Consider the following 19,978-nt stretch of genomic DNA (forward strand, 5'->3'; position numbering starts at 1 on the left):
TCGCTCCGCCTGTGGCTGCAGAGACACTGCACGCCGGAGCCCAGCCCGTCTGCAACTCACATCCGCCCACATCATTGCAGCGCACCTTCCAAATGTACCAAGCGCCGAAAGTGCAAAGCTGCTGAAGCTCCACCGCAATCTCTCCTTCAGAAATGACAAATGCACTTGCTGTTTCCTTGTACCTCAGCAAATGCCTGGCTTGATGTCTGGGGATTTACTCTGCAACGATCTGTCATGAAACAGGTTGGATATTATTGAGTCAGAGCACGGGAAAGTGACGCGCCGAAAGGATTTCCATTACTTTAGCCGCATGCTAAATGGATGCCCACTTCTGATCGATAAGGAGAGACTAAAAGTGTTAATCAAATTATGAAAAGTCTTGAAACATCTTTCTACTGGGCATTGAGATGATGAGGTGGAAGCACAAACATCACAGACCAAGGAAGGTTAGAGTTTTGGCCAGTTCATGATATATGGCATCTCAACAGAACCAACAAGACGTGTAGCTTGCAGTTGCTTGTAAGATATACCAGACTGCTTCACAGCAACATAGCCAGTCAGAAATGGATGGCCACCTCGGACTGCGCTGTAATATTCTATGTTGGAACTGTTTTATTGAACTTAGACCAACTATCAGCTCTGTTCCACCAATGAACACACCATCCATTCTTCTGCCTAAACATGGAATTAAACCAATTACTACGCTCTGGACTTTCCAGGTGGAACTGGTCATATATCATACACTGCCCTAAAACATACTGCCTTTGATTGAAACCAGAAGTAGACGCGGTCATAATGGATTTTGATATTGTCCATTTTTCATCTTTATTGCAGATGTGACCCTTGAACTTAATTTGATTCTGAATTTTTCTGTGCAGTCAAAATGTTTGGTTTTCTAAATGCGTTCCTGCAATATTAACTACTCTACATTTTACCTTCTGTAACAGCAAAACCTTTATGTGGTTCATGAGATTCTCACTGGACTAGTAATCCCAGAACTATAGGATAATGCTCTGGGAACATAGATTTAAAATTCACCTTGGCAGATGATGGGATTTAATTCCAAAGAAGTCTGGAATTAAAACACAAGCCTTACTGGAATGTAGGAGGTTAAGGGGTGACCTTATAGAGACTTATGAAGTCATGAAGGGTACAGATAAAGTGAATGGTAGGTGTCTCTTCCATAGGGTGAGGGATTTCAAGGTTTGGGGGCATTTTTTTGAAGTGAGAGGAGAAAGATTTTAAGAAGACATGACAGGCAACATTTTTACGCAGAGAGTGGTTCATGTGTGGAATGAACTTCCAGAGAAAGTGGTGAGTGTGGGTATAGTTACAATGTTTAAAAGACATTTAGATAAATACACAAATAAGAAATGTTTGGAGGGATGTGGGCCAAATGCAGGAAGGTGGGACTAGTTTAGCTTGGGATTATGATCAGTATGTACTAGTTGAACCGAAGGGTCCGTTTTCCATGCTGTATGTCTCCATGACCCTACTAACCACTGCAAATTGTTTTAAAAACCTATCGACTTCATGAAGAGGAGGAGATCTGTCGTGCTTACTTGGTCAAATTTCCATTGGACTCTACAACCACGATGATGTGGTTAACCCTGAACCACCCTCTGAAGTAGTCTCTCAAGCTATTCAAGGTCAATGAGGGATGGTCAACAAATGTTGGCTGAGGCAACAATGGCCACATCACATGACTGAATTTTAAAAAAAAATTTGATATCAGAATCTCTGACAGGGTGGATAAATATTAGATCTTGCAGAGATATCACAAATGAAAACAGCATGTAATAAAAAAGCTTGCTATAGATGGGTGCACTGGAAGCACCAAGGTAAGATGGTGGGTACTGCCAAAATGTGGCAGCTTATTTACAGATGTACAGGGCACAAACCAAAGTGAATTCTGATGTCATTGTCTGTTGTGACAAACACAATCTAGAGGAAAGAGTCAAAACTGAAAATTCCAACATTCCTTCACATCCTGTGAAGTTAGATTTCTCTATAATGGAACAACTTATGTCGACACAGTGTAATTCATCACCATATGTTTGAATTGAACTAATTAATAAATAAACTAGATTCATCAAAAGACTGCATAGAGATTGGGAGATGCAGAATTTCTCAGTAGTACAGATCCAGTTAGAAATTATATATCCAGGTTTTATGTACAAAGAAGAAAAGAGCCAATAAGTCAATTTGACATAGGAGCAGAAATTAGGCTATTCAGCCCATCACATCTACTCCACCATTCAATCAGGGCTGATAGTTTTTCCATCCATTTTCCAGCTTTCTCTTTGTAACCTTTGATCCCCTTGGCAATCAAAAACTTATCTACCTCTGTTTTAAATCTACTCAATGACTTGGCCTCCACAGCCTTCAGTGGCAATGAATTCCACAGATTCTCCAATCTCTGGCTAAAAATGTTTTTCCTTATCTCCATTCTAAAAGGTCTTCCCTTTAAGGCTGTGCCCTTGGGTCCTTACCAGAACCTTATAAACCCTCAGAAGTACATTCCTACTTTTATACTCTAGTCCTCTTGAGATGAATGACAACACTGTATTTGCCTTCATAAGTACTGGCCCAACCTGCAAGTTTACCTTAAGACAATCCTGGATGAGGACTTCCAAGTCTCTTTGCACTTCAGAGTTCTGAATTTTCTACCCATTTAGTAAATAGTCCATGTCTTTATTCTTCCTTCCAAAGTGCATGACCTCACAATTTCCCATGTTGTATTCCATCTGCAACTTCTTTGCCCACTCTACGAATCTGTCTAAACCTTTCTGCAGCCTCCCTGCTCCTCAATACTACCTGCCCCTTCAACCATCTTTGTATTGTCTGCAAACTTAGCCAGAATGCCCTCAGTTCCTTCAGATCATTCATGTGTAAAGTGGAAAGTTGTGGTACCAACAGCAGCCCTTGTGGAACATCACTAGATACCATCTTCCATTCTGAGAAAGACCCTGCTTTGTCAAATTTCTTACTTAGTTTCCAGAAGCTTTTACTATAATATTTCCAGGATTTCAGTTGACAGCATGGTAATTTACAAAGCACTATGATTAGTGAATCATATAGGGATCATGTCTGTGGCAATCATTTAAAAATCATTCCCTCTGTTAACTGTTCCCTACAGTCGTGTATTCCTTTCCTCTCAATGATGAGAGATATTCTTTAAAACTCATTACAGAATGTGGACTTTGCTGCAAGCGTTCCAATATCCAGAAAGTGAAACAGTGCTAAAAAATTTCCAAAATTCAATGATTGCTATCTTGGTGAATTGAGAGATTTTGAGTTTCTTATGATAGGAGCTGCTCCAAATTACAGAAAGGTACATTTAGATTAGACTTAGACTTAGACTTACAGTGTGGAAACAGGCCCTTCGGCCCAACAAGTCCACACCGACCCGCCGAAGCGCAACCCACCCATACCCCTACATTTATCCCTTACCTAACACTACGGGCAATTTAGCTTGGCCAATTCACCTGACCCGCACATCTTTGGACTGTGGGAGGAAACCGGAGCACCCGGAGGAAACCCACGCAGACACGGGGAGAACGTGCAAACTCCACACAGTCAGTCGCCTGAGTCGGGAATTGAACCCGGGTCTACAGGCGCTGTGAGGCAGCAGTGCTAACCACTGTGCCACCGTGCCGCCCTACAATGGACAATTAATGGACAATCTAAACAGACTCTCAGTACAGATTTATGCATATAAGTGAAATGACAATGGATCAGAACTCCAATGGTGGTACTGACTATTAACAACACACTGCACTCTCAGTAGGAAGCCATGTTCTGCAGACATATTTAGGTTTTACCCAGCACTGCAACCCTGGTCTGTACTAGAATGTGGGTTAGTGTGCTGTGAAAGTTACAGTTTGAAAACCACCATTAAACACCCCTGCACTACAAGTAAAATAGGAAAACATAATCTCTTACTCTGTGTTCTTCAGGCCAGCCACTATCAAAAGGAGTTGAAAAGTGTGGTGCTGGAAAAGCACAGCTGGTCAGGCAGCATCCGAGAAGCAGGAGAGTCAATGTTTCGAGTAAAAGCTCTTCATCAGGAATGTGTGTGTGTATGTGTGTGTGTGCGCGTGTGTGGGTGGGGGGGGGGGGGGGGGGGAGGGAGGGGACTGGGAGTGGGTGGTGCCAGGGGAAGGTAGCGGGGAATGCAATAGGTAGATGGAGGTGTGGGGTGATGGTGATAGGTTGGGAGGGAGGGTGGACCAGATAGTTAGGAAGATGGACAGGTAGGACTGTTCAACAGAGTTGTGCTTTTCCAGCACCGCATCTTTCGACTCTGATCTTCAGCCCTCACTTTCTTGACTATCAAAAGGAACCAGGACAATCAAATTTTAATCATCTGCAAATCCAAGAATCTCAAAATTGATTGTTCAGCTATCAAGGTCAGTACTATCCAATTTATGTTGTAGTTTTCTATGATCTACTCTTCACAAATGATTAAGAGACTGAACTGCATTCCTTTTTAAATGAATCTGTGTGCATGATTAAATTACCTACAGTGTGGAAACAGGCCCTTCATCCCACCGAAGAGTAGCCCACCCCCCTCAGACTAATGTACCTAATACCATGGGTAATTTACCATGGCCAATTCACCTGACCTGCACATCTATGTGACTGTGGGAGGAAACCCCTGCAAACACAGGGAGAATATGCAAACTCCACACAGACAGTCACCTGAGGCTGGAATCGAACCTGGGACCCTGGTGCTGTGAGGCAGCAATGCTAACCACTGAGCCACGTGCCACCTTTGATTGTTGCTTTATTATTTCTTTGTGCATAAACTTACTCTTCTGTTAACTCAAGGCAGCCTAAATTAGCTCACTTAAATTATGATATTAGCCAACTGGATCAAAATACTGGAATTCCTTCCCTGAAGGCATGTGGGCGAACTCATAGCAGGTGGACTGCAGCAGGTCAAGAAGGCAGCTCACCACCACCTTCTCCAGGGCAACTAGGGATGGGCAACGAAAAGTGGTTAGCTAGCGATGCCCTTATCTCACAAATGAATTTTTAAAAATTGAAACAGATTTGGATTTGAGAGAAAGGTATGCACAAGGGAAGAGATCCTTTTTAAATTAAATCGTATTGAACTGAGTGAGTAGAGGTATAAGAAAGGGAACCAGTTCATTGCTTTCCATCTGGGAGTTTAATGTTTGAAGTATCTCTTCGGGAACCACAGCAAAGTGGCGAACCTTGCCCAGGAACTGATCAAAACAAATGGCAAATGGATCAGCTCACTGAAAATAATCACAATACTGGCAAACCACCCAGCGTGTACTGTGTTTAGATTGAAAGCACTGGTTATTCAATAAGATTAAATGATTTTGGGCTCTGTCGTGATCAGCATACTTGATTTCCTTCATCAAAGTAGCCTACTAATCTGTTAAACTATACTCTCTATTGGCATTATGTTCAAGTTGAAAAGTTGCTCTTTGGGATTAAAGTATTATCAAAACTATCTGTTGATCAATTTGTTTTATACAGGAACAAGGATACCTTACTGCAGCCATTTATGAAAACATTGCTGGATGAGAACCTATGATGAGGAAGGGCTTCAGTCCCTGAGATTTTGGGCTAAGTTTTACATTTGACTGGCGAAAGTCCCAGTTGTGTTGGAGGGGTTGCTGCTGTGAAGCTGAGTGAGGTTTCCTGCTGTATCTCACATCATTAATTGCCTACCTCACCCCTATGGTGTCCTTCATGTCTAATTCCAGCTTCATCTTACCACACAACATTCCCAGAACAACTCATCACACAGCGAATACCCCAGAAATCATCAGCAATCCCTCCGACTGCACAATCTTGAAAAGCTCGAGGTGCGTTCAGACAAACTGACCAGTTCTTGGCATTTGCTCTTGACATGGCAGACTGGGGGATATCAATGCCCTGCCTTGCAGAAAGGACTTGGAGTGCCTGCCTGATAGGGTGGCACAGAGGTGTGACCTCCTGTTCTTCCAGGACTAGGAGCGAAGGTGACAAGACTAGAATATGTCACTCTGATCCAAGGTTGCCAGCCAGGTTAATAGAGTTTCAGCCATCTGGAAAAATGTACAATGCACTATCAAAAGGACTGCAATCAGAGACTGCCCTTGTCCAACAGTGCCAGGACCCTTTGAGCTGACACCAACGACAAGTTTCCTTGGTTTGTGTCTGCACAAAATTGAAGCAATAACCCTCACCTATACAATGGAGACATCAAAATACATATGACAGGGCAAGGCATTGCAGGGCAGGGGTGCTGTGAGCATCTAAACAGGCTCAGAACAAGTGAAATGTCTGGAGATGCAGCCTGGTCTAGTCCATTAGCAGGGTGCATATCTCCAAGAGCACAATGTCTATGCTACAGTATTATAAGGTCAGTTGCCAATGTACCGAGGTGCTCTTAAAGGTCATATGCCACTGTCTGAATAAATGGTGTGTGGCTAGTGCCTATAGCGTGTGCCCTGAGATGTTGGTGCCTGATCTCCAAAATGGAAGTTCTTTGAAGCAATGAGCTGAATATACCAGTTACCCAGTTTAGTTTCCATGTTGAGTTTTCTTGATATCTACCTTACTTGGTGAGTTTGGTAAGATAGGAAGCTGAATATAAATGAAATAACTTAGGCCATCAAGAAGGCATTTTACAAGCAATAACCCCCAAAATTGGCAACTTGCTACTGCATCATGAAGAAATAGTTATGCTGCTTATGTAAAGTATATATCATTGAGCAAGGTGCTCCTACCATGACATTGGGATTTACTGAACCTATTGACTGTGCCTCAATTCTCTCAGTAGCCCACATTACTCACACTCCTATATTATTCTGTTAATTGAAAGTAATCTCAGGGAGTTGTAACCAGTACAAGCTGGACAATTTATATCTGAATGGAGCCATGACACAACGTCCTTATGGGCAATTGCTGGTGCTCTTAACCAGGGTTTAAAGAAAATGACAGTGGATTGGATCCTGAGTATAGCAATACAAAATAAAGCTGTGATTTGGAGATGCTGGTGTTGAACTGGGGTGTACAAAGTTAAAGATCACACAACACCAGGTTATAGTCCAACAGGTTTAATTGGAAACACTAGCTTTCAGAACACCGCTGCTTCACAACCAGCTGATGAAGGAGTGGCGCACAGAAAGCTAAAGTAAAGCTAAGGTATTTAAAAGATTATGTGAGATAGCAATAAGGAATAAGAGATCAGAAGGTGGGGGTCAGACTAAGAGATAATACAAGTCTAAGTTAGATTTGTGGTAAATACATGATGCATGGTAAATGAAGTTGATGAGCTTGAGGCACAAATAACTATAGGTAATAAGATGTTGTGTTGATAACGCAGACCAAAGTCAAGGAATCTATCTACCTCTGTCGTAAAATATTCAAGGACTCTTTTTTCCAATTTATTGAGGAAAAGATCTCCAGAGACTTATGATCCTCACAAAAATATTCACTTCATCTGTGTCTTAAATGGGTGACCCCTTATTATCAAACAGAATAGTTTTCTTTATCAGTAGGGCTCTGGCCTATCAAGGAAGGAGATATTACTGTGTCTGGTACTGGGGAAAGAGGTGGACAAGTCCTAGGGCTTTTCTAATGGGGCAAAGAAAGATAAGAAGTGACTTGATGGAGGTGTACAAGATGATAAGAGGCATAGATAGAGTGCATAAACAGACTTTTTCCTGTGGCAGAAATATCCATCATGAGGGGGCATAATTTTACAGTAATTGGAGGAAGGGTTAGGGGAGATGTCAGAGCTAGGTTCTTTACACAGTGAGTGGTAAGAACATGGAATGCCCTGTCAGCAGTGGTAAGAGTCAGATATCCCCAGGGACATCTAAGCGACTCTTGGATAGACACATGGAAGATAGTTCAATGAAGGGTATATAGGTTAGTCTGATCTTAGATAAAAGACTGGCACAATATTGAGCTGTACCGTTCTATGATGTTGATAAAGTGACAGTTAGTGAACATTTAAGGAAGTGATAATTTATAAAGGTTTAGATCACTTATAAAAATTAACAAGAAGCAACCTAGAGTATAATACTTAATTGGAAAAAGGTCAATTTCATTGGAAAGTTGATCCGTACCAGGTAAAAAGGAAATTGAACAATGGGTTCCCTTTAACTTGAAGATATACCTGAGCTGTACTCAAGCTATTTCCAGTCGAGTAAATGCATGGTAAACAAAATCAGGAAGCTTATGCTGGAACGGTACACAACATTGGTTAGCCAGCCACAGCTAGAGTATTGTGTGTAGTTCTGGAATCCATATTAGAGGAGGGATGAGATTGTGCTGGGGAGGGTGCAGACGAGATTTTTAGCTATGATGAGAGATCGGATAGATTGGGAATCTTTTTCCTTGGGGTAATGGAGATGAAGGTGGGGTGGGGGGGGGGGGGGGGCATGATTGAAATGTAGAAGATAATGTTGGGCATAGATAGGGCAGAGAGGAAGGAATTTTTTCCCCATTAGTGGACTGATCAATGACCAGGAGGCATTGAATTAATGAAGGGCCACAAGGTTTAAAGGGGATAGGAGCAAATTATTTTTCACACAGAGGGAAATTGGAACTCACCAAATGTAAGGCAGAACCCCTCAGAACACTTGCAAGTGCCAAAGGATGCAGGGCTACGTGCCAAATGGAAAATAGAATTACAACAGTTAGGTGCTTATGCGTGACCAGCAGAGATTCGATGGCTAAAGAATCTTTTTCTGTGCCATAGATGTCTATGATTCTACGACCAATTATCTATTTGCAAAGGTAACTGGCTGACAATGAAAGGGTTATCCTCAAAAGGAAACTTAAGCTTTATGATACATTTTCAGCTTTGCAGCACACATTCCACGGAGGTACAGCATTAAAATTTGTAACATTTCGATAGACTTCATTTCAGGGCTGTTTGTATTAGTTATAGATCGTGTAACGGAGAGGCGAGGTGAACTGTTTGTTTACTAAGGACTTGCATCAACCAGTTATGATGTGCTTTGAAACTGCAGCCAAATCATAAATTATTTGTTCTATGCAATGATTTCAAAAATTACCTATAATAAAAGTGGCAGTTCTTTCCATTGGCTAGCCATAATAAAATTATATTTGTATATTGCAGGTTCAGCTTTTTGTTGACACTTTTTTCTTTCACCCCCACATGCTGCCGCTAACTGCAGTAGTCCTTATACTTGCCCCAGCACGCACGTTGTGTGTGCGCAGGTGTGAGACACAAGGTGTACAAATCTTTATTCGATTTCCACCACCTGGAAGAAAGGAAGGAAACACCAAAGTGGCCAATGATAAGCAATGCTGCATGATCAAACAGCAAAGGGAAGGGAGGGATTAAATCAAAAGAGGTGGAAGAGGAAATAATGCACTCCACCCTCTGTGGTTCCCACCTCTCCTTGAACAGCTCAAAAAAGGTGTTGGTGGACACCACGTGCTCCTTGTCCAGAGACACCCAGGCTCTGACACAAGCGTGGAAGGAGGGTTGGCAGTCGACCCTAACAACCCCCTCCTCAGTCCGCTGCCTAGACTGGTTTATGGCCAGTTTGGCCAGGCCCAGGAGCAGACGCACGAGGAGGTCTTCAGACCTGCCCTCCCTCCTCTGTACTGGTTGCCTGAAGATCAGGAGCATAGGACTGAAGTGCAACCAAAAGCAGAGATGGTTTTTAAGAAAATCAAAAACAGAGTGCAAGCACCCACAGCCAATATATACATGGTCCACAGACTCCACAGCCCCACAGAACAAGCAGTTGGGCTGGGAGTCCATGAACCACCGCAATCTGCATTTGCAGGGGACTGCTGCATGCAGCACCCTCTACCCCAAATCCCCAAAAAGGGGGAGGACCCCTGTACAGAGAGCCCTCCACTGGGGAGCTCCACTGCCTGGCGTGTCCGAGCGGTGGATGAGGGAGAAGTGGACGGTGTGCAGCAGCAGTCGACACAGGGCCCATCGTTTTATGTCCCTGAAAAGGGCAAAACTAAAATTCCGGAGGCAGCTCAGGCTGTGGGACACAGATTCCTGGGGGTGGGGGAGTACAAAACCTTGGGGCCAATGTGAAATTCCATCCGGGTAGGTTTCTTATGGCTGAAGTAACTCCACAGAGGCCAGCATCCCATCACCAGGTCATGCTTTACTTACCAAGCGTAGCTTTTAACACTGATCCTGCTCCCTCAGAGAACAGAACTTCTGACACTCAGGTTCAGCTTTTTTTCTCACCTCTCTTTTTTTTTTCAGTGTTACAGATATAATCCCCTTCCACCCCCCCCACCCAAACCTGGGTCTGTCTGTCAGCTAATCCTGATCCTGTACAGTCACAACTTCAAAACATGGCTGCGACTTTCTCCTGGACGTCCTGACCAATACCTAACCCTCAAATATCTTCACCAATTGGAATATTTCCTCTATCTCATCAGAATTCAGAAGCATTTGTTGTATGCAAGTCAGCTGCCGCACTTCCTACATGATAACTGAAATAACTCCACAGCGGTAGCCATCCTGTCACCAAGTCCCCCTTCAGTTACATGGGGAGACTCCTTGACTCTGATCGAGCTCTCTCAGAGCCCGTTCTCACAGTGAACAGAACCTCTGACACTCAGGCTCCGCTTTTAAACAATACCACTAAATTTGCAAATAAATCAAAATTTGTTTAATTGATTGCAGAAGTTGTGACCATACATCAAAATGTTGCACACATTATAGAATAGGTTAAAAAAAAGGGCTGCAGATGCTGGAAACCAGATGCTAGATTAGAGTGGTGCCGGAAAAGCATGGCAGTTCCGGCAGCATCCAAGGAGCAGGAAAATAGATATTTCGGGCAAAAGCCATTCATCAGGAATCGAGTCTATTCCAGATGAAGGACTTTTGCCCGAAATGTCGATTTTCTTGCTCCTCGGATGCTGCCTGAACTGCTGTGCTTTTCCAGCACCACTAATCCAGAGTCACATTATAGAATAAAAAAAGTATTCCTGTAATTAATCAGCATGATCAATTTATGATAAAACAAAAAAAAAATCCAATTTTTAAATATGTATTACTTCCATGGTGTAAATAAATTAGGTTAACAATGATTAACCATTATTGACATTTTAAATTAAAAAAGGAAAACTGCTGTGTTGGCACATAGGAATGTCACACTTACTCTTCAGAAAATACTTAACTACCAATCCAGGGAGGGGTTGTGGCATACATGGTACCACTCCAACCTCTCCAGGTTAAACCATGGAAAGGTTTGATGGTAAGCAGTAAATCAGAAGGGTTTTCTGGGCAGCCAGACAATGGGAAAATAAAAGATTCTGACTACAAGTACCATTGTTGCATCATAAATCCAACATGAAATGGATTAAAGTAATTTAATTCTTTTTCTGAAATCATGTTAACTGTGTTCTGTTTGTCGATGTGGGACATACATTAACTGTTAATGGATTACAGGCATATTTCCAGGTTTAGTATTTACAAGAAAATTAGATACATTGTTCACAATAATTTTTGCATTCATTAATGTTGAGGCACGGTTGTAGAATTCTCACAATGCTCACATTTCTGAACGGAATCCATTTCTATTTAGTTGTATTATTGTGAAAGTCAACCACAACATTGCATTATGACTTCTTACAATTGTCACAAAATTCTGGTCGCTAATTCTGTGGCAATTTTATTAAACACCTTTGTTTGTAACAAAATGGTTGCATGAATTACAAATCCTAAGATTCTTTTCTAATATTTAAACATGCTATAATTAAACATTTAAAAGCAATGTACAGTGAAATGTAAACTAAAATCATGGGATATCTTGAACTAATGCATGTGATAGTAATTTTGTGGAAAAAATACCTTTTTGATTGAATTAAAACAAAAATAGCAGAATATGTATTTTTAATGCAAAATTAAAGTATTAAGAGCACACAATTTTCAAAAAAGCTTTAGCACAGACTTGTGAAATCAACTACAAAAGTTATCCAAGAAGCACCAAAGGTAAAAAGTACTTGGAAGTAAAGTCCTTGGACACAACTAGCAAAAGCTGGATCTTAACATATTTCAAATGTTACGCAACAGAGTCCCTGTATATAATGCTTTAATCTATTAAACAAAACTGCAGTCACTATCTTGCAAAGAAGCCCTCCTGTAGCAAGTTACTTATCATTAAAGGCAAAGTTCTCTGTTTAAAAAAAAAGTCTCCAAAGTCCACCTGGAAGATTTAAACAACATATTTCTTATTCAGAAAAAACAATTATCTCCCTAACAAAAAGAAAACCACTTTTGTGACCCTCCTTTTTTCCGATCCTGCAGCGTTATCAATTATGAACAGGAACATAAGAGCAAATTTGAAACTGCTCACATTTGAAATGCAGTGGACATTGTTGTAGAAGTATCTCTCTCTACATCCCATATCCCCACCGAGGTAACTACCTCCAAGGAACTGGGCTGCTTAGTGGCTCTCAGGTGCCAAAAGGCAATTTCCATCAAATTAATGGAAAACATTCAAAGTCTTCACTACTGACAGATCAACTCAACAAACATTCATTGGAATTTTTGAGAAGCATGAAAATCACATTTTATCTTCAAGGTAAGCAATGGAGTTTATCTTAAACAGATTTTCTTGGTATACATTTTTCTTAAACACAAAATACATGACAGAATTCATTTCAGGTGGGTTGAGATGTTAGGCCATTTTTATCTGGCTGGAAGAAATGCTCCACTAGTGCATTCACTAAGTCATTGAGCTCCTCCTTCAGCTTCTCGAAATCACTGAGAAGAGAGGCAACAAAGAGTACATGTACTTTAGAGAAACTAAACAATCTCAGAACAATAACAACACATTTTATATACATTTAATTACTCAGTTCAAAACTAATGAATGTTATTTATGCTTGAATAAGTAGGTGTTTTATTAGTATTCTGCATATTTAACTGCTTAATGGAAAATTACCAATTGAATTGTAAACATATCACAAGCAGTATCTCGATCTCCATTCCTCACATGGCTGACTTGTATAATTTTTCTGCCTTTCCTGTTTCAGATATTTCAACTTCTGAATCTTAAGCTACAAGTGAGCCATCTGACTAAAGAATACATTCAGTTCAGTTTTGATAGCTGTCTCAACAAAACATTTCTCCTGAGAGTTCTCCTGTGTCTTCTAGTATCAGTTCACTTACCAATTTTGCTATTTCCTTTATCTACACAGGTAGCAAACAGCTCACACCTGTTGGGTAAAGGTAAGGGCTGAGGGTCCTCCAGCCAAGTACCTGGGGTCCCTTCACCTGTCTGACTCTGGAATACATTCTCTAGTCCAGGAGCACCAATTAAGTCATAAAATAAAAATGTTACTGAACTATTATAGCCATGTTACTTCCTGCTTCTGAACTTCAAACACCCATTTAAAGGCAGCAATTATTCTTACATACTTCAGTGCAACTGCAATTAATTGGAAATCTAGTTTTAGTGAACTGCAGGTTTACTGTCTGAATCTGGTGTGCTGTAAGAACAAGACTACAGTTAAGCTAACAAATAATAATTATTCACTCTACACAAACTGCCCAATCACTGACTGCATAGGAATTTTGAATTCACCAATTCAACTACAACTTCACTGTCCAACAAAACAAAAGGCAGGTCTCTATAATGACAGGCATTGCATTAATTAGGCCAGCTCCAGCACCAAAACTTGGGAATCCATATTTACTATGAGATAAGCACCTGCAAAAAAAAAAAGTGAAGCTACCAACTTTAACTGGCAGGTACTGCCAATAAAACAGTCCCTCTCTGTGCGTACAGATTAACTGGCTCGCTAATGTTTTACTCAACTCCATGGCTTCATTACAAAGCATTGAGATGAAAGCACCTTCTTGTATTATGATATTGAAGGAGACCATGCCAACTTGGTAGTATTTCAGATTGAACCTATTCTCATGCTTTCTCCCCAGAGCCCTGCATTTGTTTTTACATCACTATTTAAGTACAATTCGGATCACAACAATTCTTTTAAAAGGAAATGTTTACCATGCTGCCTTTTGTTAAGAACTTCATGATTTTGAACATCTCTTATCAAAACTCCAGCATTTCATAAAGATTTAGCATAACTCCTGTTATTTTTCTATTTATAAAAAGCACAGTGCAAACACTTTTTAAAATCTTCTCAGCACAGCATCACTTCGCCTTTCCTCAGTTAAGTTTCATGGGTCATATGTCTACCAGTGTCACGAATCTGCCTTTATCCTTCTGAAATAGGGGAAATAATCAACTAATAACTTCAAAAGAAAATTGGGTGCATGGAGGAAGTAAACTTGCAAGGCCAAAGGGATTGAGTAGAGGAATCAGAATGGACTGGATTGCTTCCTTGGGGATCCAGCATGTACTTCACAGAACTAATGAACACTTTCTGAAGCCATGGGATTATCACCTTTAGTCTGTGGTTACTACCCTCTTCATTTTTGTCATCTGAAAATTTTTAAATTATGCTGAGTACACCCAAATAGATCCATAAATCTACATAAAAATCAGCAAGGTTTCTAATATCATGAGACAGCATTCTATACCTTCCAAGTTTACAAACCAACTGTTCACTTCTGCTCTAAAAACCCCAAAGAACTATAGATGGTGGAAATCAAACAAAACCAGCATTTGCTGGAGAAACTCAGCAGGTCTGGCAACATCCATGGAGAGAAAGCAGAGTTAATGTTTCGGGCCCAGTGAAGGAAGTTTCTCCAGAAATTTCTGTTTTTGTCTTCACTACCACTATCTGTCCCTTGACCAATTTTTTTTTTAATACATATCGCCTGTGCTCCATTAATACTACAGACTTTATTTTTGTTATCAAGTTTATTGAAATCCATGTACACAAAATACAAAGTTGAGTCCTCAATTCAAAGAACTAAATTAACTCCAAACATGACAATGTTAGGCTCTTGGCTGTTTTTGGGCATGCTCTTTACAGCTTGTTTTCTGTGCCAGACTTCTGCTGCACTTCCAGTATTCAGCTTGAGCCCCTCAAGTATTCTTAACCCTTTTACATAGAGGATAAATTCTTTCATTCAGAATTTTTAATGTTTGAATGCAGGATCTGCCAAGATCAGATTGAACTGTGGAATTGGCTTGATCTGCTGAATGGTCTACTCTTGCTGCTATTTTCTATGTTTCGTACATTTGTTAAAAGCATAATCATTTTGTTTCACTTTAATCTTTGTCTTTAGCCACCCAGTGACTTCTAAATGAGCTCTTACGCCCACTCTCTGCTCAGACCCACCCCACTGTGAAGGCTCCCCATTGTTCCCTAGTTTGATTCTGATTAACATGTACTGATTCCTTTGCCAACTCCTGACACTTGCCGTGATGCCCTGAAGGAACCCCTAGCTCCTTCCTAATATTTGATGGCCACATCAAAGAGTTGGACTGGCTCCATAATTCTAACCAAAAATATTTGTTGACACCAGATGGCATCACAACATAATCTACCATGTCCCCTGCGAGGGTCAACCCCAGCCTCTTGTCTTTGCTTCTTTCTCTACCTTTCCTGAAAACCTTGTCACCAGGAATATTAAGTTCCCAATCCTCCTTTCTCTTGACCAAATTACTGCCACTCACTGCCACACATATCCCATGTCTGCATCATATGAGGAGCTCTTCAATCTTTAGCATACCACAAGCATTCATATAAACCCACCTTAGACTGCCATACTGTTTCCCCAGCTAACTCCTATCATTTCTCAACTATTCTCCCTTAAGGTTATCTTTCCTTATTGGTGGCTCAGTACACTTTGTTCTCCTTCCAGATCCATCCTGCTACATAAACAGTGTTAAGCTATTGTAATCCTCCCACTCAAGACTAGTTGACTTCAGTATGTAAGCTCGCTCACTGAGCTTGAAGGCTTGTTTTCAGATGTTTTGTCATCATCATACTAGGTAAAATCATCAGTGACAGTCTCCAGTGAAGCTCTGGAGGGTACGTCCTGCCTCTCTACGTACAGGTCTTGGTTTCTTAAAATGATGTCACTTGATGTCATTTCTGCTTCTTCTTCTTCTCTCCCCCCCCCCCCCCCCTTCTTTGTCTGTACGTATAGAAACTAGTGATAGTGGGTTGTGTCTTTTGGGGGCCAGCTGGTTTTCATGTATCCTGGGGGCAAGTTTCCTGCTACTTTGTCCAATGTAGTGTTTTTGTTTTTTTAAAAACAGTTCTTGCATGGTATCTTGTAACTGACATTAGTTTTACTGGTAGTGGATCCTTTAGGTTCATTAGTCATTGTTTAAGTGTAGAGATAAGTTTGTGAGCTACCATGATGCCAATGGTCTGAGTAGTCAGGAAGTCATTTCTGATAGGCCTTTGATATAAAGGTTATATGGCTATAGTTTTTGTTTGCATTGTATCTGCTTGTTTGGGTTTGAGGAATTGGCAGTGTGTTTATTGGGTACCCTTTTTCTTGAAAACTTTATATAGATATTTTTCTTCTGCTTTTTGAAGTTCTTGGATGCTGCAATGTGATGTAGCTCGTTGAAATAATGTCTTGACGGAGGTCCGTTTGTGGGTGTTGGGATGATTGCTTCTGAAGTATTTGGTCCGAGTGGGTTATTTTTCTGCAGAAACTTGTTTGAAGCTCTCCATTAACTGTACGTTTAACTGTCACGTCTCGGAATGGGAGCCTGTTGTCGTTCTCCTCCACTTTTGTGAAATTTTATGCCAGTCAGGATATTGTTGGTGGTGTTGTGAGCTTCCTCTACTCTGTTCAGTTTTGTGAAGACAAAAAGGTGTCATGTACATAGTTTGGGTTGGATAGATGAGAGGGCAGCTTGTTCAAACTACCAGGAAACTTGCCTCCAGGATTCATGAACACCTACTGGCCACCAAAAGACATGACCCACTATCACTAGTTTCTATACACACAGCAAAGAAGGACACCACTTTGACTGGGACAACACACATATCCTAGGACAGGCGAAACAGAGACATGCATGAGAATTCTTAGAGGCATAGCATTCTAACCAGAACTCCTTCAATAAACACATCGATTCAGACCCTATCTACCTTCCCTTGAAAAAAAGAACCAGAAATGACATCACCCTCATTAAGAAACCAAGACCTATAAAAGAGGAAGGCAGTTCATACCACTAGTGCTTCACCAGAGACTCATTGATGTTACCTAGTATGGTTATAAAACGTCTGAAAACAAACCTTCAAGCTCAGTGAGCTAGCTTACATACTTACCATCAACCGCACCTAGAAATCCTCTCAAAAAAATCGCTAACTAGTTGAGTTCCACACCAGAACATTACCATCAGATGCATTGAAGTACAACAGTTCATCTTGAACAGTCGCCTTTTCTGAAGGATTCAAAGTCATCTATCTTGCACCATTTCTCCAGCGGTGTTAAATCAGTTTTATTCGATTCTTATTAGCATCTAATCTTTGCCATTTTTGTCCCCATGCAGCCATTTACTCCATCCATTTGACACAAATAGAAACAAAAGTGCTGGCATTAATGAAAATGCTGAAGATAAACTGCTTGGGACAGTTCAGGAAGATGCTTTCCATCTTCTGCAAAGTGCTGACTTTATCTAGTAAAATGGAGAAGTTAGAAATTCAGATCTGCAAATAAAATCACTTCCTTTTCAGGTTTCCCATAATATGATTTTAAATGCTGTGATATTGCCTGGGTGGAACCAGTATCCCAACAGACAGTGAGATTTTGAGAACTCAATACAGTTGGAAAAATTAAAGCAACTTCAGTATGGAAGGCTGCTTCTGGTTGACTGACTGACCTGAAACTACACTACAATAATCTGGAAGCAAAACAAACTTCAAATCTGAAATGGATTTCCACCCTTTTCCTGAATTTCATGTTTTTCGTTGTGATCAGGGCAAGAGAAAAAGCTCCAGCCACATGTCTGTTTTCAGAAATGGTTCTACTTCCATCTTTTTTTTTTAAAAAACGCACAGAAGCCACCCAAACGGGTTCAGGATAAAGATTTTAGCTGAATGTCAATTTGCCAGATTTTCAAAAAAAAAAACAGGAAACAGGAACAAGTCTGATTCAGAAAGAGTACAGTAAAAGGCTCCTCACATGTTCATGGGAACCTTTCTGACAACCCCTGGTTGTCGTTAAACTAACAGTGCTAGTCAATAAAAACATGCAACCATCATGCACAGGAGGAAAAATAAAGATAATCCATGAGCAAAAGCACAGATATGGTTAGAGTTGGCAAAAGTTACCAAATTATTATAGAAGGTCTTAAATATTTAGCTTCTCTGACATGAATGCTGAGCATTTGTGTTAAACAAGAACTACAAAAAAAAATCTTATGACCACAGGACCCTTGTAAACTTTTACTTACATTACACACTTCAAAGCTTGCACTCTCAGGATATTAATTATACTTGAATTGAATTTATTGTTCACATGTACTGAGGCACAGTGAAAAGCTTTGTCCAGATTTTTAAAAAGTTAAATTAAAAAAAAGAGACATTTCACTAAAAAACATACCAGTTAAAAAGGCAGACACATGAATATGTACAAAACAAAACCTGAAAATATCATAAATGGATATAAAGTGGTTCAGCCTCTGACAGATCTTCTGAATATTTCTAACTTTAAGTGTCTGGTTTTCTCTCTCCAGATAGATGTTCCAGCGCATACGCTCTTTCTCAATTATTTAAATACCACTTACAATTTGAAAGTCAGACCAAACTTTTGCTACTTTTGTAAAAAAGTAAACTGTTACCTATTTCCAGGTGGTGCACATAACTCTGTGTAATATTTAACTTTTGGCTCTGTCCCACTAGTTCTCATGGTGGCTACACATCCATTCTTGAATGTGAAGGTGATCATCTGGCTGCTTTTACTAGTAGGAAGCACCTAAAATAGAGTCAAAACAATTACTAGAAGTCTTTTGATGTTATTCCTTAGACTAAAATCAAAACTGCTAACTATGAATAGCTTTATTTTACATCTTTAAATCATGCACTGTCGGTTTGCAAAGTAAGCCCCAAAAGATCCTTCCACATCCAGCAGAAATTTTCCTGCATATCCAAAACAACTCATCTACTGCGTCTGTTTCTCTTGATGTAGTCTCCTCTGCAATGGGGAGACAGGACACTAACTCTGGAATGTTTCAGAGAACATCTCCAGGACACACGCATCAAACACCACCATCACCACCCTGTGGTCGACCACTTCAACTCCCCCTCCCACTCTGCCAAGGACGTGCAAGTAGTGGACCTTGTCCATTGCCAATTCCTAGCCACCCAAAGCATGGAGGAAGAATGCCTCAAATTTTGACTTGGAACCCTCCAACCACATCGCATCATGTCAATTTCACCCATCTCCCCTCCCTCGCCTCATTCCAGATCCAACCATCCAACTCAGAACCACTCTCTTCAACTGTTCCACCTGTTGATCTACCTTCCCACCTATCTGTTCACCTTCCGCTCTCTAACCTATCACCATAACCAGCCAGCTATATCTACCCACTGCCTTCCTGGTTACCGTTCCGCAATACCCGCCTCCCAACAGTTTAACTCTCAGCCCCATTCCTGCACCCAACTCCCCCAACATTCCTGATGAAGGACGTATGCCAGAGATGTCGACTCTCCTGCGTCTTGAATGCTGTCTGACCTCCCGCTCTTTTCAGCGCCATACTTTTCGACTCTGATCTCCAGCATCTGCAGTTCTCACTTCTTGCATTCTCATCGGCTTTTTGTGCCAAACGGGCTATTTTAACTCATGTAATTTTTACCATTTTTTCCAAACTATTGCCTCACTGGAATGTTATTTCTGCAGTATATATCTTCTCCAAAATACAGAGTGTTTTTATGGAAGTTAAAACAGAGTTGGCCAGGAAGCTATCAGTATGTAAACTAAAGTTTCCAAACCTTGTCTACACAATGTGATTAAATTAAATGTAATTCTTCTATTACATCACCCTTACAGGTTGTTTTAAAAAGGATCAGAACAATTTTAAAATGTGTTATTTAGCTGATTAAAAAA

The 19,978-nt window shown here is 40.7% G+C and overlaps 1 protein-coding gene across 1 annotated transcript in view; it reads right to left on the bottom strand.

The window, feature by feature from the left end:
• Positions 1-11,341: 11,341 nt before the first annotated feature.
• The window catches only part of pgm2 (phosphoglucomutase 2), a 54,802-nt gene continuing 46,165 nt past the window's right edge, over positions 11,342-19,978 (bottom strand). The window contains exons 13-14 of the mRNA XM_060831197.1: positions 18,714-18,847; positions 11,342-12,751 (exon numbers count right to left, since the gene is read on the bottom strand). Coding sequence (XP_060687180.1) covers positions 12,649-12,751; positions 18,714-18,847 — 237 coding nt within the window. The 3' untranslated portion in view covers positions 11,342-12,648. The remainder of the gene's footprint in view (positions 12,752-18,713; positions 18,848-19,978) is intronic.

This window comes from Hemiscyllium ocellatum, chromosome 1, assembly GCF_020745735.1.
Source record: "Hemiscyllium ocellatum isolate sHemOce1 chromosome 1, sHemOce1.pat.X.cur, whole genome shotgun sequence".
In the NCBI taxonomy this organism is placed as follows: Eukaryota; Metazoa; Chordata; class Chondrichthyes; order Orectolobiformes; family Hemiscylliidae; genus Hemiscyllium; species Hemiscyllium ocellatum.